The sequence below is a fragment of the Struthio camelus genome, chromosome 1 (genome assembly GCF_040807025.1).
Source record: "Struthio camelus isolate bStrCam1 chromosome 1, bStrCam1.hap1, whole genome shotgun sequence".
NCBI lineage: Eukaryota > Metazoa > Chordata > Aves > Struthioniformes > Struthionidae > Struthio > Struthio camelus.
This window is the reverse complement of record NC_090942.1, coordinates 90236109-90263272: the sequence shown is the minus strand read 5'-3', so window position 1 is coordinate 90263272 and position 27164 is coordinate 90236109. Positions and strand designations below refer to the sequence as shown.

The following is a 27164-nucleotide window of genomic DNA, read 5'->3' as shown; positions in this document are numbered from 1 at the left end:
TTGACAGAACGGGTGAGAGCAGTCCTGCAGTACCATGTACATCCTTATGTCTGCCTTTCATAGAACTGACAAATTTGAGATGCCTTTTAAAAAGAGACACAGATTTAATAAGGGGAGGTAGAAAAATGCTCTACAGTGAGAACCCTAAAGATCTCAGTCTGTTTAATTTGTGAAGAAGAAAAGCAAGTGTGAGAATAACTTTCCTGAAATGTCATGACAGGTATTAAAAAGCTCTTTAATCTTGCTGAGAAAGGCAAAGCAAGGACCAGCAGCTGTAAGTTGATGCCAGACCAATTCAAATTAGAAAGGAGAAATGCCTTTTTAAGTGATGATGATTTAATATTGGAACAGGATATCAAAAGAAGCGATTATTTCTCAATCACATATCATGACTAGATGCTTTTCTTCTGGGAGTTACGCTTTAGCCAAGCATACATTGTGCTTGGGAAGAACACAGATGACTGGTCTTCACATGCAGATAACAGGGTGAAATGTAGTAGCTGATGATATACAGGTGTGATTAAATGTTCCAGCTGCCCGTTGTGGCCGTACACTCAGTGACTCTCCAATATGCTGAGCTGACCTGGCTTAAGACTGGTAAAACACATTGTAGTGGCATCCAGAAACCTGACTAGGTATGTTTCTATAGGAAACGAGGTCATTGCAGTAGACTGGAAAGGACTGAAAGATGTGGACCAAATCAATATGGACAGCACCAGTTCATTGCATGGCAGCAGCTTCCATCGACCTTCCACTGAGGTGAGTACCTGTCCTGTATCCACTTACACAGGGGAATTGGAAAGTTTTGATTCTTTCTGAGTTCAGAAATGAGTATTATGCATCACTGGGGTATCGTCTGGGAGAAGACCAGAACGTCAGTGTGTACCCAAAGATCAGACTTTCACCTCTGGAAACTTGGCTTATATTGAATAGAGTTGAGTCATTCACCTCAAAGTATTCAGACTGAGTAAGCGTTTGCAAATAACCTCTTACTTATAACCTCTCACAAGTGGCATAGAACAGAACATGGTAAAAAATGGGGCAGTTCTGACAAGCCTTCAGGTCTGCGCTCCTTGAATATTGCATTCATTGAAATGTCCAGCACTATGGCTCTCCCAGCTTCTGTAGCACAGTCTTAGTTTTCTGAAGAAACATATTTGTCTCCATTTTGGTTTTTAGGAATGCATTCGCTATTAACTCACTGCCAATTGATTTGCCACGCAGTATCTCAAAGGCTGATTCATTTCCTGTTTTGAATTATTGCAGCTTCTGTAGTCTTAGATACCTGAATTTTCATCTCTGCAAGTTTCAGGGTATGCAGCCATGATTAGGAAAAAGATCAAAGCTATTTTAAACCAATAACATTTTGGGAAACACAAATGAAGTTCATGAATAACTCACACATAGTATTCACAAGTAACATACAATATACATAACTGTACAAAGTATTAATATATAGGTATTTTATTCCTTTATAACACTCTTCTGGCTTGTAATGCTTAGAGTTTCACAGACCCCTGGGAGAAATTGTGGGGCCCAGCCTTGCATGGAAAATTCAGTTAAGTCAAATACAGATCGAGAAGTCAATGAACGTAAATTATACCTCACTGAACTGTATGGGTACTGTCAGAAGATTAAGGTGCAATAATCTAAGGCCTCTTTACTCCTGAATGAGAGCACTCATACTGGAGCTTAATACCCTTTTGATTTATGTGAATGGATACTATAGCTGTAATTGAGCCATCTTAATTTTCTTGAGTGCCTGCATCCCAAAACCAAGGAGTTGAGAGGTGAGTCTTCCTAGCTGAAGGAGATGCACCACGAATTGATACTGTAATGGCTGGTATGGAAATTGGATCTGGTTTGCAAATGGAACGCGGGTCAGAGTGGACAAACAGAAACACTGCAGGAGAAAATCGTTCCAGGAGAAAATAATTCCATAACTTGTTACTGAACCCTCTATGTTCAAAATACAGAGGTAGTCTAGCTCCTCCTTGTGTTAACCCCAGGAGATGCACCTCCCACACAGGCATGCCGGAGTGGTAGTATTTAGCAAAGAAGAGCTGTTAATAAGTGAGGAGGATTCCTATCAAAAGGTGTTTGTGTTTCTCCCTCTCTCTTGCTCTTTGTATCATCCAATTCCCTGACATACAAATACCATGATACCTACAGACACCACAATGAACAGCAGGGAAGAAAACCAGATCTCTCATCTTCAAAGACAGAAGTTTTTGATTTAACAGCTAAAGAAATGGCTGTTGGTTATGATCAGCTACTAGAGAGATATATGGCAGTATGCAGCTTGCTCATTTGTTATGCTAACATGATGTTGTTCTTTTCTTTCTTTAGCAAACACGGACAGATTTTTCCTGGGATGGCATTAATGTGAGTATACACCACGCTACTGTTCAGATTTCTAGCCATAGGAAGCCCAGGATTTTTCTGCCACTGGCTATAACGGAGATGAGAATGGAACTATGACTGAAAGCTTTTAGTACCACTGAAATTCTGTTCATTGTCGAGGACTCAGGAGATGCTGATGAATTTTTGTTTGCCTCTGTGTTTGGCTGTTTGGAGGTGATTTAGATCTGTAGGTAGCTGTTAAGTTGCCATTGGCCCTTATGGGGCAAATGCGTGTCATTTCTGATGCTCTCTTTTTGAGATTTCTGGGCACTGCTAGATAAAAAAGGTGTCTCTCCATCATTTTTAAAGAATCAGTAGTCTTTGACCAGTGAGTGCATCATTTGATCTTTAGGAGTTAGGAAGAGATGTATCCCTCATATTCAGTTACATAGAAAAGTAAAGGAGTTTTAATGTCCCTTGGAGAGTGTTCAGCACCAGTTAACTTTAGTTAACAAGTGGAGAAAGCAAGCAAATGTTTGAATAAAATATGTTCCTAGTTGCTCTCAATACCTATGCCATTAAACACCAAGTTTTTATTTTTTGTTTAATAATGAAAAAATAATGCATCCTGAAAAGGGAACACTACATATTAGTACTGCCAAACTATTTTTTGCTCTGGAAGCTTAAAAAGTGTGTTCACTTAAATTCATATAATGCTAACCATCATCTTGCTTTTTCTTCAACAATGTTCAGTTCATATAAATTACCAGAGGACAGTTTTGTCCACTTTGAAAGACAGAATCAGAGGCTTCATTTTCAAATTCCAGCTACTTTCAGAACTTTTAAATGGGTGCTTTTTTTCTGGTTCTCTCTGAGTTCACAGCACTCGGGCCACTGACTATCAATGGGACTTACATTTTTCATTAACCTTCCTGCTACTGACATCTCATACCGCTTGGAATCTTGTGCCTAGGTTCAGTTAGAGAAACAAGCTGTGCTGAAAATTACAGTGCATGCAGCTACAGTCTAGGAGAAATTTGTCAGGTTTTTCCTCACTGCAGTTCTGTTTAGCTGAAAGTAAGGTAGACAAAGCCCTATGTTCTTAAGCATAGTTGGAGACAGTTTCCTTACTTGCAGTTTCTCATTGTCCTACCCGTTCTGGATCCATACACCTCTTTCTCAATGTGGCTCTTTCTCAGTGTACTTTCATATAACTTCTTTGGTGTCAAAGCTTATGAATTTCCTTCTCTTCCCATTCATTCCTGCCTTCATACCATAGGCCTCTACCCCAAAGCAGTACAGCCTTCTTGTAGGTTGCTTTCTGTTCTGGGTCATTCCCACAGGGTGGCTCACAGCACAGCCCTCAGATTGTCTTGAAACAAATGAATGGATGCTGAACAGGCAGGAATAACCAGTGGGGGTATGCATGGACATTCGTTAACCCGCCTTATCACCAAAGGAAGCTTGTCATGGAATGAGGGCTGAGTTCTCAGCTACATCTTTCACTGTCTGCTTTATTTCCCCTGCTTTCTGATCGCTTCAGCTCACTTTTTACATGCAGAAATTTCTGGCTTCAATGTAATAGGATGCCTCAGCCACTGTATTTACATTCAGTTTTTAGAGAAAGTCTCCTCTCATAGTGCAACAAATGACTGGGATTATTTGCGATTCAATATCTTTGCAATGGCTTCCTTTACCTCCAACTGTTTGACTGCCTAATTACTGCTCCTTTCAGCTTTCATGAAGTTTATGCCTGTAGACCAAATACTTGCTTCATGTCCGGGTTTAAAATTTCCAGGGTTATGGTCATTGCTTTTGAGTATCTTTGTTTTTGATGCCCCGTGTGAAACATGCTGGACTTGATTTTCAGAGAGGTTGAAATGAAAAGCGGAAGCAATGCTTTCTTAATGCTTGTGAAAATGAAGCCTAAAATGCAATGCCTGGCATCTCTGAAGAATCCCAAGGAATTTGTCTTGAGGGACTGTATTTTTATGATGATGTTTCTGACTGCTACCTTTCCCAATAGTTCCCTGTTCTTGTTCAGGAAGACCGAAATTGAACACAGGAAAGAGAATAAAGGGAATTCAGCAGAACTGTGGACCTCATTTCTTTCTTCATAGCTGTAGATGCTTGAATGAAACAGGCCTTATCACTGATGCAGTCATGCTCTTTTTTATTAAGACTTTACAAAAAGTCAGAGAAAATCAGCACCAAAAGTTATACATATGTAACAAATTAATATCTGTAGTATAATCCATATTACTGTGTCTTGCCTATCACATTGTCAGTTCCCTATTCTAAGCTCCCTGAATTGTCCGTCAGCCATGTCTTGCATCTCTAGGAAAGAGTTGGGAACAGCGCAGCATGTCCGTGGAGGATTTGTGGGGGTGAAAGGAAGGCTTTTCTCAGCCTATCTCTGCTTCTTCCCCTAACCTGACTTCACTCAGTCCCGCAGCTGCACAGTATCCAGTCTTGGTTAAATTGTCTCTGCTTTTTCCTTCTCCTGTTTTGTTCTTTTTCCTGTTGCTTGCTTCTGTGCTTCATATTCCACCTACCTTCTGGAATCCTAAAACTGATCTTTCACTTCCATTCCCTTCCTTTTCTCATTCTCTTCTTCTTTATCTCCCATTAGCTTTTCCATCCATCCCTTCCCTTTTTCATATATAATTTCTTCATATTCTCTCTCTTTTCAGCTCTCCATGGAAGATACGACCTCCATCCTCCCCAAGCTGAAACGCAACTCCAATGCTTATGGGATTGGGGCTTTGGCTAAATCATCTTTCTCTGGTGAGGTCCTCAAAACTTGGGTTTATCCTATGCAGCTTCCCTCCACATGCCTTTGTGCCTCTCCCCATTGCTCCATTCTAACTCTTGCCCTGTGCCTTAGAGCAATCCACACCAACATGTTCTAGATGCAGACATCTCTTAGCTGTTGCACCTTCAAAGAACAGATTTGTCTTATGTCTTTGGCTTCTCATTGTGCACTGCAGCTGAGACGTCTTCAACTACTTCCCCTCACACTGTCCTGGGATTAACCCCATTTTCTATTTCATAGTTCATCCAATTCCAGGTTTCACCATTCATGCTCAAATTTGTCCTAAATGGATTGTAGACAAGGAAGAAAATAAATTCTCCAGGTCTTTCACACGTGGGTTTCTCCTGAGAGCCAGGCCAAGGAAAGATGGAGAAACTCCCCTGGAGAGTGCTACAGTGAAAGGCAGGAGACATGCAACCCAAGGCCTGAATCCTGGCAGGAAAGGAGGCAAGAATCCCATTTCCAAAGAGGGGTGAGCAGAGTGACAGACAACCCTGGAGCTGTGTAATAGCCCCTCCTTGTTTTCTAATGTCTGGCCCCTTAGGGATATCCCGCAGCATGAAGGACCATGTCACTAAGCCAACGGCTATGGGCCAAGGCCGCGTGGCTCACATGATTGAATGGCAAGGCTGGGGTAAAGCTAACAGCCAGCAGCAGCAGCACACGCATGAGACAGCACGCAAAGATGCTGATGCCTACTCAGACCTGAGTGACGGTGAAAAGGAGGCACGGTTCCTTGCAGGTAGCTCTGACTTTTCTGCATGTGGATTGGGTTGGTTTGGGATGTCCCAGAGCAGAATCCTTGAGAGACTTAAGTGCCGAAACTTAAAAAACACACTCCAGAGAACCTGGGGCTGGTTCAAAGGGCAAAAAGAGATGAGAAGCTGTGGTTGGAGTGTTGCCAATGGAATGCAAAGCAGAGAGGGTGACAGCCAATTGTGGGTGATGGATGTTGCTGAGATAAGACTAGGGTGGGATAATGTGACCAGCAGATGAGGTTAAAGAGGGTGGCAAGAAGTGAAGACCTTCTCACGTCCCTGTTTCCTCTCTCTGTCTCCTTTGGCACAGGAGTGATGGAGCAATTTGCTATTTCTGAGGCAACTCTCATGGCTTGGTCTTCCATGGATGGTGAGGATGTAAGTGTAAACTCAAATCAGGATAATCCAGCAGGCAACTACTCCGACAACTATCAGGAGCTAATGGAGAGCCAAGGTGAGCACCGCATTAATCTTGAAACACCTCTCTCCTCCTCTTGTTGCCATGTTGCTCTTCACCCTTCCACTCTTTGTCTTATACTGAAGCCTTTATTTTTGTGATTGGGATCTAGCAGATGCATTATGTGTTTGTGGAGCTGTTCAAGGAGTCTGACCTTAACTGAGAGGCTCTAAAACCCAGTTTATCTGGCTGCTTAGGTACAACTGAGGAGAGCCACCAGCTCTCAAAATCAGTCATGGGTATAATATCTGTGGCCTAGAGCTACTTTTCCTCTTCACTCTTCTGCCCCCTAAAGGATTTACCTTCCCTGTGTAATACAGCACCATACGTAGACACCCAAGCTATCTCTGAATGAGAAGGCTTGGCCTAGAGGCAGTGTCTAACTCTTTGTTGTTTCCCTCCTTTTCCTGCAGAGCACATGGCCCAGACGCAGTATGATAGCTGGCCTCATTCCTATGTCTCACAGGGCATGTATTGCTTAGGTTCATCTGATGCCTGGGAGACCAGTGACCAGTCCCTAATTGCTTCCCCAGCAGCTGGCTCCTACTTAGGCCAGAATTTTGATGACTCCCAGACAAACCTTCAGGAAAGCATTTTGATTCAGAGCAGCCTCATCCAGCAGCAACAGCTGCAGCAACAGCGACAGCAGCAGAACTTCATCCAGAGCACAGGGCTGGTCCACGTGTGGCCCCTGCAGACTGCTCAGGGTGGGGGTGGTGCTGAGTCTAGCGCCTATATGGAGGACCATGTTGAGGATGAAGGGAACCCACGGCTGGAGAAGGCTCCTCTCCTAAACAAGAAGCCCTCTCCAGAGGAGGATGATGCAGTGTGCCGGGACCTAGAATCGCTGTCTCCTAGGGAGGAGCTGGAGCATGCTGCACTGAGCCGCAAAGTCTCAGATGTCACCTCTTCTGGGGTGCAGTCCTTTGATGAGGAAGAGGGAGAAACAAACAACTGATGCTTTCTGTGAAGTTCTCATCACTGCTAAACAAAGAAAGGGGTGGCAAGGAATGAAATGACAGGGATTCTTCTCTCCAACTTCCCGGACTTCCAAGCAGACACACTTTCCATTCCTGACATTTAATTCTTTTTTAAATAAGAGGAAAGTCTGAAAGTGATTGACAGATGAAGACCTCTTCTTCCCCTTCACCATGGACACATATTTCTGAGTTTCATTGCTCTGGGCAACATACAAGAAGTGCTTGGAGAAATCTGGATTGGTAAATCATTTCTAAATATTTTTAATACAAAGCTTTGACTCTGGATACAAACTCTTCTGATACTGGGGATGTGGCTGATGAGACAGGCTTGATATGGGGAGTGGCTATGTGGCTAGGATCCATCTTGACAGAATGAAAGTTGCTTCGTGGATGCAGTCCCCTTTGATAGAATATGTGATTATAGACTGTTTTAAACTGAAGATATGGCTTTACAAATATAGATTGCACTAGTATAGTGAATCATGGCTGGTGCAGAGGATAAGGCTGTATTCAGTATAGACTGTACTGAGATGAAGGACTGGCTCTGTAACCAGATCCTCAATAGCACCTTGGTATGAAATTGTAGGCTCAATGGATACAGACCGCACTCCATGGACACGGGCTGTGCTGCAGTATAGATATTGTGGCTTTGTGGGCATGGCTCTACTGTGGCATGGAGGAATGGATGTGGATACAAATCTAACTCTGCTTTCAGATACTCATGCTTTGGTGTCTTTCTAATCTTTTGTTTATTTGTTTCTCCCTTTGACATTTCTACCTGCCCAGGAACTGGCAAGACTGGTGTGTCCTTTTTGTGCTTGGCACTGGATGGGCACTGGCTGCCAGTGGAAAGAACATTTTCAGCTACAGAGACAGTCATAAAAAGCTAACTCTTGCAGGGGGCTTCAGAACATGTCCATCTTGCTGCTGCTGCTGTATCCTTCTGTCTTTTCCTTTGCCAGCACTAAGACCCAGAGAGTAGACAGCAGATCCAGGAACAGTGTGCACAGCTATAGGATCAAAAATTTCCAGTTTGCCTGGGAAGTTTTGTGTATTTCTTTTTTTTCTTTCTTTTCTTTTCTTTTTTTTTTTAAACATTTTTATACTAATGGGTAAGCATTCTTAACAAAGCAGTTAATATTGGGAAAGGTCTGTACTCCAGCCACCACTGATCAGAAATACTGCACCCTTCCCATTTCTGCCACTCCTTCTGCAGTGCCAAATGTAAATGGAGGAAAAGGGGTGAGAGAGAAAATTTTCTTCTCCTATTTCTTTGTTCTTCTGGCTTATATTTTCTCCTTTTTTTTTCTCCCTCCAAACAATGTAAATTATGCTTAGTACTTGGTCTGTTTCTTTTCCCCTTCCACTTCTTCTTTAGGAGTGGAGAAAGCTGGTTTCAGTTTTCTCTGTTTGTACAGGTTCAATTTTTTTGTGTTAAAAAGCTTATGATTCGTTGTGTAAAGGGAATCTGGTCTCTCACAGTTCCTTGCCATTTTTCTACAGACATTCTTTTTGGGGGAAGGGGCTTTGAAAGGAAATTGAACAAACCATCTCCTCTCAAGCTCTCGTCAGAAAATAAATGGGAGCAAAATCAAACCAAACCAAAAAAAATGTATAATGCTATTGATTTTGCTGGAGAACTGAACAGAACCAGCAGAGATTACACAAGTGTTAAGTTTTAATTGTAATACCACTTACAAGGAAGCCTCAGCAAAGCACGGGTTTAGATCTGATGCCAGAGATGACCTAGAGAAAGGAAGGTGACTGGACACTGCCACACTATCCCAGGGGCACCTCTTTTTCACTTACTCCAGCTCATATCTTCTCTGTTCAGTTCATGATACATTTGTCTCTTCTTTGCCTTCTCTTCAGGCTTGATACATTGATTGGATGACAAGAGAGTGATACATGCTCCTTTCTTGATTCAGGTTTAGACCTCAGCATATTTGCAGGAAGAAAATCTGAGGAGAATAAAATGTGACCAAAATAATATCATCAAGGCTCAGAGTTCAGACAACTCCTGGCAAGCAAAGCAGATTATGTCCAGGAGTTATGCAAAGTGTGAACGGGACTCTCAGATAGGATTTTAGCCCATTCAGCTTTCCGCCACTTACACATGCAGCTGCATGAAGATGGAACTCCTTCATGAACTCCCAAGTCTTGCCAGCCAACTCCACTTCAAGCGGATCTGTCTTTCCTCTCCATTGCACCTGAAAGGAAAACACCTTTGGGAGACTTAAGTAAGACTGATAATTTGGGGTAGGTAAGAGATAAAAGCTTTTGTGACCACCTTTTTTCCCCCATTTCCTTGGGCTTGCCTACATCTTTCTTAGGAGGTAGCTATTCTCCTGAATGATGACCTTTCACTATCTCTTTAAAGATGTTTACACATTCAGGTGCTAACCTCCTCTGGGCAGGAGGATTTGATGAAGATGATCTCCTACAGTTCTTGCAGGGGCAGTGCTAGCTCAATATTCTGAACAGGTCTGGTTCTAGTCGTGGAGCAGAGCTTAGGAAATCAGCTAGCCAGAAAGGGGAGATGGGGCAAGTGCAAAGGGCACCTTAGCCCATGGTAGGACAAATGAGTAAGTGTTAACTTTTTCTTACTGTATTTTTTTTTTTAAAACCTTCAGGGTAACAAAAATGGTCTGGTACATTCCTTTGTGGGAGAAGGTTTGGGTGACTTGTTGCTTTTTTCTCAGAGCTATTTTGTCCCCATGTGCCTCTCCAGGACCAATCTGGATGTTTATGGTAACTTTCAGTGTAGCTTCAAGCAATCTCGCTCCCTCCATATCATTTACGGGACTGGGACAAGTGGGTCAACTTGTCCAGGGCTTCTTTTTCTTTTAATGTGGACGTGTCGTACATTTACTGAGATAATCTGATCAATGTCTAAAAGATGTACTTTTTCTCCAAGCAAGGGAGTGACAGGGAAACATTATACTACATGGGAAAAAGTCTGAAAAAATCCCCAATCTAACAGAAAACTCTACAGAACTGAATAGCAAGAGAAAACCTTTCTGTAGGGTTTTCTAAACTCTGTGGAATGGGTAGAGAATTATATCCTGCTGTGTAATTCCATAACCTGATCTCTAGAAAGCTGTAGATAGTCTTTCATTCTCTGTGAAATCTGCCTGGTTTGAAAAATAATCTCTATATAAACTTATTAATTTCAAGATTACTAAATTCTATAAGACTTTTTCGTAAAGGTCTTCCCTTTCTGTGAATAAAGCTCCTTTTCTTTTTTTTCTGAAAAAGGGAACAAGCTGTTTTTCATGACCTCTCCACCATCCAAAAGAGAAATGTATCTGCCTGTCCAGTTGCCAGGCTTGACTGGAGAGAGCAGTGTTGTGTATCACCACTTGCTATCTGTGTGAGCATCCTCAGTTGAACTGGAAAGGCAGGTGGAATCTCTTTGAAAATGGAAAAATGATTTGTATAACCTGGCTTTTTCTTATGTAATAGGCCTGCTGCCTGTGTGTATCCAATATCAGAGGGAGGGGTCTGGAACCTACCGTACATTTCCCAGAAAAGCCTTTATTATATAGCTGCACCTTTTCAAGCATATGGAAGGCACAGGTGCTCTGTGAGCAAAATTTGGCCTGCAGTTCCTTTATCCTGGTGAGGATGGATGAGTTGGAGAGAGTCCAGCCAAATACTCAGAGCCCAAACTGAATTTGTGAGGCTGGCAATAAGCAGGAAAGGTAAGCTGAATACGCTTGATCTAGAGTTACTAAGAAACTGAGCCCTGCTGTTCATTTATACATTTATACTCTTTGTAAAACACAGCTGCACTACATAAAAATGTGGGAAATTGCAGCAAAGGTAGAAGATTCCCCCTTTTTTTTCCTTCCCACTTTAAAGCCTTTGTCTTCAACAGGAGCTGCTGCTGTTATTGTGCTGAACATGAACGAACGCTTAAACATAAGTGACCCTAATTGAAAAAGATCTCACATTCCACTATAAGAAAAGTTTCTCATGTTCCTTTCCTCAGTTACTTATGTCTAATCAGTTACACTACTGCATTTAAACCCGGAAAGTGGATTGCGGGAGGAATGGGGACACAGGGTTGGAAAAGTCTCAGCAGGATTATTATATTAAGAGTTGGAGCCAGTACTTTCAATAAATCCTAATAAAGCATGGGAAGTGACTGCCTCAGAGCAACCAAAGCATAGGAGATGGGGATCTTTCATTTCTAAGGTATTGCTTTCATGTTTCTCTTATATTGAGGACAACTGGGAGAATTAAGGAAGTGCTGAATGGTATATGGAAGATTTTATCCTCAAGGCCTTGATAAAAGAAGGTAGCTTGGAAACTGAGGCACCTTCCTAGGTCACTGGCTTAGACCTCTACCTATGTAGCAGTAGCAGTTGGAGCAGTCCCTGCATGACTCTATATGTGATTTGATGAATCTCAGATTGATTAACTGCCTCCTGCACTGCCCCGCTGCATCCTTTTTCCAGTGGTGGTGTGGAGAAGGAAGCAGAGTTAGTACTTTTATTCCTGTGATTATACAACTCAGGGAGAGGTCAGATTTCACTTTCTTTATCTAAATGTAGTGGAGTCTTCCATGTTCAGGCACCCTTCCTGTGCTTCAGTCACATAAGGTCTCTACAGGCCCTGCTGTGCTTCACAGGACGGGTTTTTTCCCTTCAGGAGCTTAGAATTAAAATGACTTGGATAATCTTTGAACCTACGCAGCATTTTGCTTATTCATTCTAAAACTCTAAGTCAAGGGACCATGCTAGGAAAGCTTACATAAGCTTTTATTTATATAAATCTAAAGCTTTCTTTACAAGCCTTGTGAGTTCTCTTCAACCCCATTACCTCAGGCTCCGGGATGGAGAAGTCAATCTGCTTCTTTCAGTTTCTGTGCCTCTAAATCAGCATCTTCTTCTGGAAAGCTGCTGACAAGCTATTTGCCTTCCCCTTCACCTTTTTTTCCTTACCTCACTAAGACATCACCTTTCATGGTACGCTTGCAGCAAAGAGGAGAGTTCAATTATACCTCTAAGCTGATCAGATTGCAAGCTGCTGTGAAAGAGGCAGTCCTGCCCTGACTGTGCTCACTTCTCACAGTCCTTGTACAGATGCTGATGCATAACTGACCCCCCAGCAAGCTGGTGCAGAAAGTCACAATGGTAGAAGTGAACCCTGCTGTAAAAGTCAAGAGGGAAGAGCTCTCATGCAGAGAGCAAGCGAGCAATGTTTTCAGCAGCAGCTGGCCTATATATCAGATTAAGTAAATCATGAAACTGCACTTTGAAATGGCATCTTCATGATGAGTTTAAGCTGCTGAAAGGGGCTGTCCTTTCTCCTCTTCTCCCTCACCACCAACTGGATATTTCTGCTGCCTAAGTAGCACCAGTACTAACATTCATTTATCTGTACAGGAATTGGTCCCATTGAAAACTAACCCAGTCCTCTACCAAAAAGGAGGTTTCAGTGGGATCAGCTCCTTGTGTTGGTTCACTTGGCTAGGCAAGCATCACTGAGGACAGGTAAAACATTATGTCAAAGGATACTTCTTTGGTTGGAGATGCAACTTAAAATGGTTTAAACTAATCAAGACATTTCTGTCTGAGAAGAATAAACCCACCTGAACTACCATGGGGAATGTGTCCATCCCCTAGTATCTTCCTTCCTGTTTTCTTTAGAATTTCTAGTAATCCCTTATTTGAACTGCTCTTTGCTGTTATTTAACACCCTGCAATTTCCCTCGTTGTTCCCTCCCCTTCCACAGGCTCCTCTGAGTTAACCCCTTGCGATCAGGCAGGAGGAGATGGGTAACTTGACATGCATCTGGAATTCATAAAATTAACATGCACATCTCTCATGCGCCCAGTGATTACACTCCACAGCAGATGAAGATACTGATGGATCTTTTTCTGCAATTGCAAGAGGCAGAGCCATATGAAGGAGTGAGAGACACAATGGGATTTTGGAGAAGGGCAGCTGTTGGAGGTGAGGTTCATCCATGTCTTTAAGCCAGTTCCAAGCTAGTGTGAGATTCAGAATGACTCTTCGCACCTAGGCAGAGTCTGTGTGATAAACTATGTCCAAAAAAGAAAATTTAGTTGCAGGCTGAGGAAAGATGGCTGGAGAGAAGAAAACTGCTCTCTTCATTTGACAGAGGTATGGTAATGGGGCAAGGCAGGGTGCAACAGGACGGACCTGTAGACAGCTATGTATGCTCCATGCAACAGCAAGGGGAAGTGTAGCCGGAGAGGGAGACACACTGAGGGAAAAGCTTGGGGGAAAGGACCAAGAAAAGCTTGAAGCTATAGTTTACACAGAGGTAGAAGGCTTTCTGGAAGACTCTAAGAATGGGATCAGGCTGATAATTGCTATATAAGCTATAGCTCCAGAACTGGCACAGCTCTTGGTACTCCTTAGTCCAAGCCAAACTTGTTTCTGTAAGACAGAGTGATAGGACAGAGATCCCTCTGAATTTGAACAGCTACTGGCTTTAAAAAACAGCTCACAGCATACTAAATTCTGCTTCTTCAGAGGATTCATATAAGAAATACCCCCACAAAAGAACTCAGTCCTCATCCAAATGAAGTTAATGTGGATTCTGTCTTTAGTGGGAACCCCAAATCTCTAAATTTAGCTCAGTTTGCCTTAAGAATTACATTGGTAATTGCCTAGAAAGAGAAAGAAAAGGATAAATAAAAGCCACCTCTAAACATTGTGGAGACAGGGCAAGGCTGGCATTAGTTGTTTGTACCCCTGATTAGGGTCACATCAATCTATTCAGTTTGCCAAAGTCCCTTCTCTCTTGCAATCTAAAACCCTTCCTCCTAATTTCTCCCAGATTGAATTTCTCTTATTTCTTGTTCAGACATTTCAAAACAGTCTTGCATTTCCCTTAAACTAACTGCTTAACTTTTCCCAAAAGAAAGGAAACGAAAGGAAAGAAAAAAGAAATCCATTCCGATACAGAGATTATCAGCAGCTGGTGTCCTTACATCTAAAAAAGTATAAATAAGCAACAGTTTCATTGAGAATTTGATCCCCACTCCCCTGAAGCAATCTGACTAGGAAGGATTGCTCTACTGCAGCTCAGGAAAAGGAAAAATAAACAGGGAAAATGTGAGGAAAATAGTGCATATTAGAACTAAAGGTATGCGGAGCATAGCCTACAGTCATTCAAGCACAATCTCAAAAAAGATTGCAAGCTGTAAAGTCAACATCAGTTGCCTCTTTTATATCGTAGACTTTTCCCAGACTAAATAGTAGTGAGTCTGCATAGGAGCAGGAGAGACCAGTTCAACATCTGTGCCAGATCAGTGTTTCTCTTCATCTCAGAACACGTCATGGAGCCTGGACAAGAATGCTAGAAACACTGTGCTCTCAGCAGCACAACCAGCATTATGAATTTACTGGATAGGGATAAAGACAAAATGGCTATTATTTTAGCAAATGGACATGGAACTTAGAACACTGCACTTAGACCATTAGAGTCTATTTATGCCCTTGCACTGACTTTTTTCCCAGCATAGGCATAACGAAGTGCAGTCCTTTTCTTGGAAATCAGAAGCTCTATGATCCTCAGTGTTGGTCTGCGCATGTGTAATATGGACCAGAAGAGACTATGCAATATATTTTGCCAAAGCAGATACACATTGTTGGAAGAGGAAACATTACAGTCAGGCCAAGGATCTCTGAGAAATGATGTTTTTACTAAAACTCATAGGGCCTTTTTTCTTAAAATTATGAAATCTAGATCAAGTAAGATTTTTTTAATGCAGTCATCAAGGGACTTGCCTGCTGATGAATGATAGCTCCTATCTTCTAGGAAAAAAGGGGTTGCTGTGTTCTTTGAAAAGAATGTTACTAAGCATCCTCCTCTCCTCTTTTGATCAGGCCCATTTTAAATGCCCTCTGAAACCCAGTCCTGTTTCTGCTTTCCCCTAAGGAAACAAACGTGCATGCTAGTCTGGCAAAAGCATCTAAAAAGGTTTTTCTCCATCATGAAGACAAGATCATGCAGCAAGTGTTACTTCTAGGGAGATAAAAGCATTTAGTTCAGGTTCACTAGCCTGCTGGACTGATTTTCATTAGGACTAATTTCATTTTCATGGAAACCCAGTCGTAAACTGACGGTCAAAAGCTCAACACCTCTCTTCTAGAGTTCTGCTGAGCTTTCATGAGACAAGTACAGGCAGACTTCCCTTCTTTTCAGGTGCTGTATTTGTGAGCAATGTGGCAAGCCAAAAGCTCTTTTGCAGGTACATATTCTTGTTTGGCTTTATTTTTTCTTCTCTGGGTTGTGGGTATTTTACAGGGAACAGGATTTCTCTTGTTTCATTTCTTTCTACAGATGGGAGGGTGTAGATGGGAGACAGGGCTTGGGAGGTACAAGGGTGGTGGATGGGGGTCTCATGGGTTGCATATGGAATGATTTCTTGAAGTATATTTAACTAAAAGTTTAAGGCTTCAAATTTGGCATTTTCAGTGTTTGAAACTGCTTTAGCATAAGGGAATGGGACAATGGAGGCTGCATCTGTGCAATTTAAAGAGCCCCTCCCCCATCTGTACACATTTTCTGTAGGGGGAGGCTCAATATTGATTATTTGTATTCTTTCAAGCTAGTGTTTACAGAGTCAAGGGGAAAATACTGAATGGAAGTCAAATAGAAAGAGAAAGGGGCCCACTGTCGTAAGGTTCATCTCACCTTGTCCCACATGAGCCCTTAATAATGAAAATGAGTCTGATTTGCCTTTGGTCTTCCAGCTCCAAAACATGTTTGCCTGAAAATTTTTGTTGGATATTCTTTGCATGTTTTGATAATATGACTTATGAGATAGCACTTCCACAAAGATATATATAAATACACACATGTACAAACACATACACACATGTACACACACTACATATAGACTTAGGAAACTATATGGCATTATACACCTCCATGCCTGTATGTGGCAGCAACCACAGTAAAGAAGGGGAGGTAGTTCAAAATAGCATGTACAGTCCTTTATGGAGTTGTTATTAAAGAGAATGTGGTCTTGCCATCCTGGCTGGTGGAAGTGTTTTATTTCTGTGGGACTGCTTCCAGGGGAGGTGCGTCTGAGGAAGGAGGATCCTAGGAAGAGGGGTGGGTCTCAATGAGATAGGATCAACACCTGATGGGAGACCTTGAAAATAATCTGTGATGGCTTGGAGAAACATCCCAGAGTAGGAAATACATGATGTAGTATTTCTCATTGAGAAGATAAGAACATCTTATGTGTGGGCCTGTGGCTGGCTACCATGCCACAAATCCCAGGCCATTGTGACAGGTTTGATGATAGGCAGTATCACATGGGTGGGATCCTCCAGTTTAGGACAGAATGAGTCTTCATATTATACTGAAACAGCATATTACAGATGATACGCATAAGAGTCATTCAGGTACTGGTAAAATGCAGATGCCTTTGATACAGAGTCTAACAGAAGTTTTGCAACAGCAGGTTAGGACAGAACACCAAGAGGAAGCTGATGCTGTGGTGGCACAGGCACTGACCATAAGTAACAAGACTTGGGCTTCACATTTAATTTTTAAATCAGCACTTCTCAGGCTGCTGTCCTCATAGTAGGCTGGGGAGTCGGTTGTTCCAGATAAAAAGGAGCAAAAGGAGCACCTCTGGCACTTCCAACATTTTTGTATCATCTGCTTGTTCCTAAAAGAACGGAAGACATTAGGCCTGATCCAGCAGTGCTTTATCATATGAGAATTTTAAGCTCTAGACATGGAAGATACCTATTTCCTTATGAAGGTACTTGCTTGCTCTTTTCCGTGCTAGTTCCTACAGCAGCTAAGCAGTGTCACTTGTCCTGCTTAGGACATATTTCACTTTCAAGGATATTTAGCTGATCTGTACTCTCTACATCCTATTGGAAGTTGATCTGATTCCTCCCAGTTTATGTTCCTTCGCTATTGAATAGTTTCCCAGCTATTTCTTGGTATCTATGTCTGCATAATTATGTTCATATAATTTAGTTGTGACTTACATATTTAACTCCTCTAGGTATTTTTTTCCTTTTTCTTCAGTCCTGCAAATCCCCTAATAGTTGTTCCTGTTTTTTCTCCAAATAGCCTCTAATTTGTCACTATTTTTCTTGAAATGTAGCATCCTGAATGGAATAAGTTGTTCCACGTATGTTTAAGACTTGAGCCTCTGGGAAAACAACATATCTCTGAACCCTGAAGTAATACCTCAATATAGTAAAAAAAGTCTTTTTATCTTCATTTCACATTATGATACAAAGATGCTGTTCAGCTGCTGAGTGCTTCACCTACAGATCTCTCTTAACCTTCATACTAGTCTAGATTTATCCCTCAGTTAAGTATGTCTCCTCTGGATTTTTTTCCCTAGATAAATTAGCTGTGTAGCCCCAGCATGAACCTCATTCTCTGGTATCTTCCCTAGTCTCTGATATGCACTGCCTTCTTATTTTTCTGTTTAGACCAGATGGCAAGTCTACCAGATGTTTCTCTCATGTTGCTTTTCTATAAGCTCTCCTGTGTTACCTTCTTTCTCAAGTCATTAATGAAAGACAGTAAATAGAAAGGGCTAAAGACAATTGTTGCTGACATCTCACTGGTGCAATGCATTGCCAGGTACCAGGACATTTTTGATACCATCCTTCAAGCAGCTCCTGTGCCAGAGAAACTGCAGATTGAATTTGAGCATAAGATTGTGTGACGTGTTTGGTCATAATCCAACCATCTCACAGCTCCCGTTTCTTTTCACAGCCCATTTTGCTTAAGTGCACTGTAGAAGTTTGAGGGGAAAAAAGCAATTTTTTTTTGGCAAGTATATTTCTCATAAACCTTCCATTACTGTCTTTTGCACTTGTTTCTGTGGGTAAAAATTGAAAACCTTCTAACCTGAGTTTCTGTGACTTTAGTTCTGAACACCATCTTAGTAGGTCTTGTTTTTTTGCCATCTGATCTTCAGACTAAATAGACAGCCATTTAGTGAATAGCCAGGTATTAGCAGCTTTTAGATGGCTGTCTATATAAAAAGAGAAATTCTCATTTTCATTTCTCTACATTCCATTTCCTTTATAAATTTGCTACTGGACTTTTCTCATGATATTTTGTTCTGCAAATCAGGTGCAATCCCTCAAGTTGGCTGGATACGTTTCAATAACTGGTTTTACTACAGAGCTCAGGATGCTTGCACAACCAGCACACCAAAACTGCTGAGATGTGAGCAAATGCTCATCCGAAAGCCCAGCGCTCAAACCAGTAGCAAGTTTGTCTGTGACTGGCTTCGTTAGCTAGCGCAGTACTTCCAGGAGTGTCCACTATTTGTCTTCAGCACTGTGAGGCTGGATCAGAGTTTACTGACTCCCAGCAAGCTGAGAGTGGGGGAAACATGGCTCAAAAGCTATATATTAAACACTTTGCAGAGTTATGATTTAACAAAGATGAGGGGTGTGTGTGTGTGTGTGTGTGTGTGTGTGTGCGCGCGCACCCAGGTTTGTCTACCCTATTTGGAAAGGGGCACAATGAGAGCCTGTGATTTATGGTCAGGATCAGTTGTCTCCCACAAATAAAACCACAAAAAATTTTGCATTGCATGATTTAAGATAAAAAGTGTTTTTCTCTGCTTGAGAATACTAATGCTCAGGTGTTGTTTTTATCCAGAAATGTTAATTATTGGTCTCCAGCCTTGACTAAATTGTTATGAGAGCTCTGTCCATGTGGCCATGGATGACTTAGTGCTTGTTGTGACAGTATTTTTAATAATATGTTCTTAATTATACTCTTATTAGGATTGGACTAATTTTGCAAATAGGGATCTTTACTGGCTCAGCTAGTTATTGCCCTGGCTTGTAGCATTTGGCCACAAAACACACAGTTCTATATAGTGTTTGTATATTCGTGCCAGTGGAGGAAAGGAAGGCTATTTCTGTGAACTCTTGATTCTCTACTTCAAATCATGTGTATTAATTGGTTTTGTCCATAGGGTTAGCAATCTGCAGATTTTTAGTCTGAAAGAATTCCAACCCCCAAAAGTTTCATTGCTTTTTCAGGCATTTTTTGTGGTTATCCAGCAGTCTATCTCCAAGTGTTTTATCCTCCCATCCAAATCATGACTAAGCCTCTGAGCCTTATCACAACCTCCCAAAACTCTATCCTTAGTCTTGTCAATCTCAGCTCTTCCTTATTTTTTTCACTTCTTTATATTCACTAGTCTAAAAATGAGACTTCTGCTTTCACATTTAAATATCATGTAAAAGGGAGAGTTCATCTTTTTGCTAGATTAGAATTTCATAGATAAGGTCCTGCCTTCATTAACTGAATATTGGTAAACTGGCAATTAGCTGAGATTACGACTAAGTTTCACTTGAAGATACAAAGTAAAAGACACAAAAATTTTTTTTGTGTTGGTGGTGGGGAGTTCCCAAAATTTTATACTCTCATGGAGATTTTAAACTACCCTGTTCTTCTCAGAGTATTTCCTTATATGGAAATTATTATGAATAACCAAATGTTATTCAGCAGGTACTCAGAGCTGAGAATGCTGAGTGAAATGAGCTCTATTTTACTGCTTTGAGTGGTAGCTGACAAACCTGGTGTAGCATGAATCTCTGCCCAAAACAAGTGATTTCAACCAACTCCACAGGTTGTTTAGGAGGAAAGCAAGCCTCTATGGCTCAGAGCTTATTTTTTTAAGACTTATATTTGGGTTTTTGGGGGCAGATCTGAGATTTGACTTTCTAGGTGAGTATGAAGGTCTTAGTGATGATGTAAATTCTGAGGAGTTTTTGGTTTGAGAAAAAACATTTTTTTGCATATAGGTAGCCAAGTCTGTACTACTTGGATAGGATGAGAGATGCATGCTTTAGAGTGGCAGTTCAATGTCACCTTGTTTGCAGGAAAAAAGTTTCACGTTTAGACTTTGAGGGGGGTATCTAGGATTGCCTGACAGGGTGCAGGCTTAGAGTTTTCTTGATAAAAGTTCAGTATCTTCATTACTGCACATTTCACACCTACTAAAGTACATGGCATCAGCAGATTTTATTAATAAAAATGGAAGCAGAAACATCATCAGCCATCCCAAACCATCTTTGCAGTATGTTTTTTGTCTCCTCCTGGCTCCCTACACACATTTATGTATGCATGCTTTTTTCCAGGTGAGAAACTGCTGCAGATGAACGCTGTTTAAATTCTACACATGGAATAGAGCGGGGTGGTGGGGGGAGGGTTACTCAAGATCCTGATTTTCTGCTTCACTACAGGGAACAGTCCAGTTCTTCACGATAACTTTGGTGCAGATAGAGGCGCATGTGTGTGCATGTGTGTGGGCATGCGTATGTGTGCTCTTGTACCCGCAGATGACCAACCTCATGAAATTTTCCAGTGTATCTCGGGTCTTACTCTGAGCTCCCCCAGCCCCTCTCTGTGCCTCATGTGTTTTCATCTCCCTCAGCTCACAATCTGCCTGTCATGACTCACACGCTCTCTGGCTTTGATTTAGGCTCCATCTGCTTTCTCATCCAGTCTCATCCAGTTCTTCTGTAACACACCATAGGAGAAATGCAGTACCGGGGCAGAGCACATATCTGTATTCAGGTGGAGGTGGGGGATATGTATTGACTGCAGCCTTAGAGTTTCTCCCTATCATCTCATCTGTCTTAGTGCAACCATTTGGCTAAGCTGAAAAAAGTGGTGGAATCAAGTCCATACGTGCTAGTAATAAGTCAGGAGCAGAGAAACTTGGAGAAGCTTGGCCCTCTGTGAAGGTGTGTGGCCAGATCAGTTTGGCTTCACAGTGTTGTCACTGACTGGAATACGCTATGCATTTATGTATATTTAAAAAGAATGCCCTTTCTCCTCTTCTTTCACAAAGGCATATCACAATTACTTGAGAGAAAATAGCAGTGGTTCTGTCTCTTCTCCACAAGCGGAGGGGAAAGTGACACAAAGGTAGCAGGGAGGCTGTTTGTGTCCTACTGCCTGGCAAGCAGGAACATAACACAGCCCTCTGGTAGCAGGAGGCACTTGGTGTGAATGAGATATTTGCCTCCAAACTGCTACTGTCTTTTCACAAGGACAGGGTGACCCTCAGATGAGTGAAGATCACTTTGGAAAAAGAGGCAAAGATTGTTCCCTGTTAGCTTAAACAGAGGGATCATGTGTCAAATAGGATATAGAATAAGCCAGTGAAATCCAGAGAACAAAAGCAAATATTAACCTCTCCAAGAAAATAGCTGGGGAGATTTCCCCCTACCATCAGCTTGTCATAGACTCCCCCCATCCCTGAGAATCACCGTAGAGGATTTGGTACAAAGTCAGTCCTTGGCATTAAAGCCTGGATAGAATTTTCCTAGCGATATCAGGTTATTAGAGGCAACCATATTTTTGAACTTGCTTCTAAGAGAGCTTATGGAAAGCCACCTGTTAAGATGCAACTGGCCACTCTAATTCGGACGATGCTTTACAATATCAGCAAAGGGCATGTGGTCCAACAGCCAGGGGAATATTATCAGGAACATATTCTTAGTGCCTGGATTGCTTTCCTTATGCTGGTAAGTGGCACACCCAACAAACTGCTTGGGACTGTATCTAAGCATCGAGACACACAAAAGCTATGATAGAGGTGTAGAATAGTAGATGAAAGTTGCAGAATACACAGAATTTGATTTTGCCTATTTACTAACAAACCCATGTGGACAGTGTGTTAAACAAAACAGCATCTTATCTTTGGATGCCAAGGTTTCACATGCATGACATGAACTGATGAGACATGCTTTGTCAAGATACAGATCAAGATATGCTCCAGATCTAGAACTCGAATAGAGATGCTTCAGATAAGGGTGGAGGTCTCTGCTCTTAGTCACAACTGAGACAAGCTGGCAAAAATGAGAGCTGGATTTCTCAGATCAGAGGCACACAAAAATATGTGGAAAGTAGGCAGTATAGAATTATCAGGAACGAGAGCAGGAGTTTTAGAGAGAAACCTGTTATGGAAGCATGGAGAATGGGGCTTCTCTGCTGCATTTCTTGGTGGCCTGTTAATACTCCCTAATTCATTTTTTGGAGTTCTTATATTTTAAGACTATAAGTTTGTAAAAATTGTGAACAGTGATTCAGAGAGACAAACACAGATAGTTGAAATATAGGTACATACATGCTATTTTACTCCTCTCCTTCCAGCAATGAGGATGCCCCTGCTTAAGCTTTTCCCATTCTGTTTAAAAATGACATAGATGATGGGAAACCAAAAAGGCTTTCCTCCCTTCCAATGCTTTTCTTAAAGCCCTGGCTGTATTCAAGACATGAGACATGGACCAAATTCTTTTCCTCCCACCTGTTTTTAGGGGACAGCTCAGCGAAAGGACAGAGGACAAGCTCCTAACTGTCCTCCCACCCAAGAAAATCCCAGAGCAAAATTGAGAAAGAGGCAAAATGTTCTCCATGAGAATGTTTCTGGGGGTGCAAGGTAAGAGCTAGTCAAAAGGATCTGCAGCGACAAAGGTGGGATTGCAGGTAGAACCAGCAATATGCTTCTAGGCTGAAGGTCTAGAAGCTGTGTTTACACTAGCGTGTGTAGGTCAGGAGAGTCTGGAAGGATGACATCAATGGAGAATGAGAAGAGCTGCTCTCCTACTTTCCATGTGGCAGATAGACCCAGAGCATCCTGCTTGTGTCCAGTAGTATCCATGTCTTATTATGATTCCTTCTTCCACATTATGTATACACTGGTTCACCACAAATAAAAGCAGAGGCCTTAAACTTGCTCTTAGCCACCTTACAGTCCACATCTCACTCCAGACAACCTAGCAGTCTTGGCACAGAAAGCAGCAGAAAGAAGGGTTAGTGTGATGCCCCTTCTCCCAGCTGAATCAGTCTTCTGTGGGATTTAAAGAGAGCGTCTACACGCTTCTCTTTGAAGAGTGCGCATGACAAGGCTGGCTCAGCTGAAGAATGCAATAGACTGCTCCCCAGCTATAAGGGGACATCCTCATCCTCATCTTCATCCTCATCTAGGTCAGTGCAGCGTAGGCTTAAGTCCTTGAGGATGTCTGAGATGTTTTCAGCAACTGGCCCTGTCAGCTCCATCTCTTCCAGGTCAGTATCAGTGGCAGAGGTGGAGCACAGGCCTTCCACCTCATCACACAAGTGTGAGGGCTGGGGGGAGTGGCAAGAGGGAGGCAGTGGGCTCTCTGTCCCCAAGTCTGCTGCTTGCTGTGATGCCACCATGCAGTTGTTCTGCCGGTTCCACACCTGAGTGGCCTGGCTGACCTTCTCACTGCTGACTGAAGTTCGGTTGGTATCACGGAAACTGGCAAGGGGTGGACGGAGGCGAACCCCAGAGCATGTGGAGCCCTCTATCGCCTTCTGAAGCTATTGGAAGAGAAAAAGATCAGAGAAAAAATGGATAAAAGGGAAGCTGACCCAGCCATACCCAGCAGAAGTTCAACTACTCTTCAGGGTAAAGGGCTCACATACAGAAAGAATCACAGCTCTACCCCTCGGGCCTGAGGAGATCATATTTTACACTGGTGTGACTTTTCTTTCCGCAGTAAATGACAAATTTCCTGGCACTTTTGGAGACATCAATAGCCACTTAGTTAAGAGCCCTACCATCACGAAAAGGACCAACCATTTAACAGTTGTGTAAGCAACATCTGTGCCTCCTCTAAAATGCATTCATCCAGTTCCTCTACATGGCTCCCAAAGGGTTGACTTAGAATTCAAGACTGGATTGAAAATGCAGTGATCACAGTCATTTCTATTCCAAGCTGGATCCCCAGCAGGTGTAAGCATTTTGCAATGATCCACAGAATGTTTGCAGCTGAGTAGGAGGAGATGGGAGGATCTTTACTTACCTCTTCCAAAGCCAACACTCCCCTCAGCTTCCCCATACTGGTTACATAGGCATGGCTGAGGCCCAGTAATGAGAACAACGTATGTGTCTATGAGCAAAAATAAAAAAGACTATTTCAGGACTTTGGAGGCTGATAATGTGAAACTTGGCAATAGAGCTGGGACACAGGATTTTAGGATCCCAAAGGCATACAGCTCTGCAGCCATCCCAGTTAGAAACTACCTCTTCCATTCCTTTTTCATAACTAGCAAATACTTGTCCTTCTGCTGTGTAGCCATAGTTGCGAGGGTGTTGATACAGGGAACATTCTCAACACTCCCATCCTCCATCTGGCAAACAAAAGATTAACATGCAACTAGTTGTGCATTTGGAGACTTGTGCAGATCCTATTTCATTTTAGTGCTGGAAATAAGAATATCAGGTAACAATATACATATTAATATACATATCTATTTTCTAGATATAATGATCACAGAATCAGAAAAAAAAGGGTCTGAAAGAAACTTCTGGAGGTCTTCCCCTTCAGCCCAGGAACTTCCTTCCATCTACTCAGCCAAGGCAATACTAACCATGCCCTCATTATTCTTGGCATTTTTGGACTAATCTATTATTGATGTCAGAACCTTCTTTGGCTATTTATTCCAGTGCTTTCCTTACCACTAGAAGACTTTTTTTTTTCTGTTCCAGAATGTTTCCTGTTAAAATTTAAGCTTGTTATTCCCTATCCAGTGCAGTGGGAACACTGAGGACAAGTTATTCCCTTTCTCTTACAAAGCCTTCTTAAAAAGACAGATTATCATGCTGCACATCGATCTTTGCTTCTTCAGCCTAAATATACCCTATTCTTTTACTCTTTCTTCATAGATCAGGCTTTCAAAAACTTTCAGCATTCTCAGTGCTCATCTATGGATCATTTCTGCCTGGTCTATACCTTCTTTGAAGCTGCATATCAGCTGGACTCTACCTGTGGCCTTACACAAAGTGATTCTTTCAAAGCTGATGCTTGCCTTTTTTCTTTTCTTTTCTTTTTTTTAAACCTCACATGAGAGGAAATATCATGTTCAAGTGTAAACCAGGGATAATCTCAATTCTCAGGCACAAGGCTTATTTTACCCTAACATAGAAGAAAATCAGACTGGTTAGATACAATTTGATCTTAAGCTGGGCTACTCTTTCCATTGTCAGTACTATCACACTTAGCTCTAACCATGCAAACCTCAATATAGTTTCATTATTTATTCCAGCATTTTTTGTACATACATGTTAGGCTGATTTGTCTGGTATTTCCGAGCTTCTAACTTTCTCTTTTTAAAGAGTGGTGTAAACTTTCCCCACTTGCAATCTTCACGTATCATTTCTTGTCATCCTATATTCTCAAAGATAACGGCTAGCTCATTTTCAGATTACTTCAGCTAGTCCTTTAGAAAACTCCAAACTCATGTATATGCTAACCTGTTCTTTTTTTTTCCAAGACTGAAATGTTACCCCTTTGGTAACAGTAATTAATTAATTTTGTGGGAAGCATATTGATAAAATAAAAAAAGGCACTGTACCCTTTTCTTTCAGTAGGCAGCTTTCCCTCTCCATTGAGTAAATGCCTAATCATTTCTCATCCCCGATGTACTAAAATAATGACTGCTTTTCCCCCAAGTTGTCCCCTTCTAGCTGCAAGTCATTTTGTGCTCTGGTTCTTCCAGTTTTGTCCCTACCTGCTGCGCTAGTCTTTTAGAGTCATCCTGAGCTGACTCTAAAAGTCATATGACCTAGCTTTCTCTTTGCTTATGCTTCACATCAATAAAGAGCCTATGATTCAGGCCAGTTTCATGTAACATTTTCTGGAGGTATGTGAGGAGGATTACAGGCACAAAATAATTTCTATAGCTGGATGTGGAAGTAGCTGATGAGAAATATAACTGGATGTGGACAAGGTGAGCCAGTGGAAGGGGAAGAAGAAAAAAAGAAGGAATAAGTCATAGGCTAGACTTGCAATGATAGACAGTGAAAAAAAAACTTGTGGATGAGAGGGACATCTGCACCCACCTTGTGCAGGGAAGTTCTCTCTACCAGCTGGAAAGGGGCAGGATCTATGCGGCAGCTGTCAAAGCATACATCCTTGTCCAGCTCCTCCTGTTCCCAAGCATCTATCTGACACAGAAAAGAGACGAATCACTCTTAGAGTAATCAACAGTGTTCCTAGCTGGTGCACCCAAACCAGACACCTAGCGTTCTCTTGTTAATGCTCCTTCCCTCCTATGTACCTTGTCCATCTGCCTTGCCCATTATATCATCCCCCTCAGGTTTCCCATTCTTTCCTTGCCTGATGTCAAGTCCCTATGGGAACACAGCAATTCCAGTACCTCAGAGGTTCTCAGCAGAGAGAAAATCATCTGCGAAGGTGAAGCTTTGCTCCTTCCTGCTTAAAGAGGGAGTGAACATCTTAACTTTCCTTTCCGAGTGCACCTTCCCCTTGTGACTGCAAGATAATAGTCCCTTTATGCAAAGAATGAAGGAACAACATCAACCTATGGAAAGATTCGGGTGAGGAGGGACCTGTGGAGGTCTGTAGGCCAACACCCTGCTCACAGACAACCTAACTTCAAAGCTAGATCAGGTTACTCATAGCCTTGCTCAGCAGAAAAATCTCTTCTTTTGCTTGAAAGTGTGGTGCCCACACTTACTAAAAAGAAAGTTTGACAGGAAGAATTACAAATGATAGGGAATGAGCAAAGGAAGCAGTCACTTGCCCTCACTCCCTTTGCGCATCTAGTCTTACCTCTTCTGGACTCATTGTGTCAACAGCTTCTGCCAGATCCTGCAGGAGAAAACACTGTTCAAGACAGAGACAGAGCACACAGTTTCACAGAGTACAGAAAGGAGAGATGCACACAGTCTCCTCAACCCTTGTGGCCTCCTTTTTGTTCCAGTGTATTAGTGAATGATTAGTTTTTCTTTATACTTAAACATTATAAGGTGTAC

At 42.0% G+C, this 27164-nt stretch overlaps 2 protein-coding genes across 2 annotated transcripts in view; one reads left to right on the top strand and one right to left on the bottom strand.

Annotated features, from left to right (window-relative positions):
- FAM131B (family with sequence similarity 131 member B) overlaps nt 1–16373 on the top strand; it is a 36330-nt gene extending 19957 nt beyond the window's left edge. The window contains exons 2-7 of the mRNA XM_068956730.1: nt 650–759; nt 2350–2385; nt 5037–5130; nt 5703–5900; nt 6227–6370; nt 6787–16373. Coding sequence (XP_068812831.1) covers nt 650–759; nt 2350–2385; nt 5037–5130; nt 5703–5900; nt 6227–6370; nt 6787–7331 — 1127 coding nt within the window. The 3' untranslated portion in view covers nt 7332–16373. The remainder of the gene's footprint in view (nt 1–649; nt 760–2349; nt 2386–5036; nt 5131–5702; nt 5901–6226; nt 6371–6786) is intronic.
- Nucleotides 15360–27164, bottom strand: part of CLCN1 (chloride voltage-gated channel 1) — a 48849-nt gene continuing 37044 nt past the window's right edge. Inside the window, exons 20-23 of the mRNA XM_068952167.1 lie at nt 26962–27000; nt 26229–26333; nt 24190–24276; nt 15360–23704 (exon numbers count right to left, since the gene is read on the bottom strand). Of these exons, the coding sequence (XP_068808268.1) occupies nt 23306–23704; nt 24190–24276; nt 26229–26333; nt 26962–27000 (630 nt within the window). The 3' untranslated portion in view covers nt 15360–23305. The remainder of the gene's footprint in view (nt 23705–24189; nt 24277–26228; nt 26334–26961; nt 27001–27164) is intronic.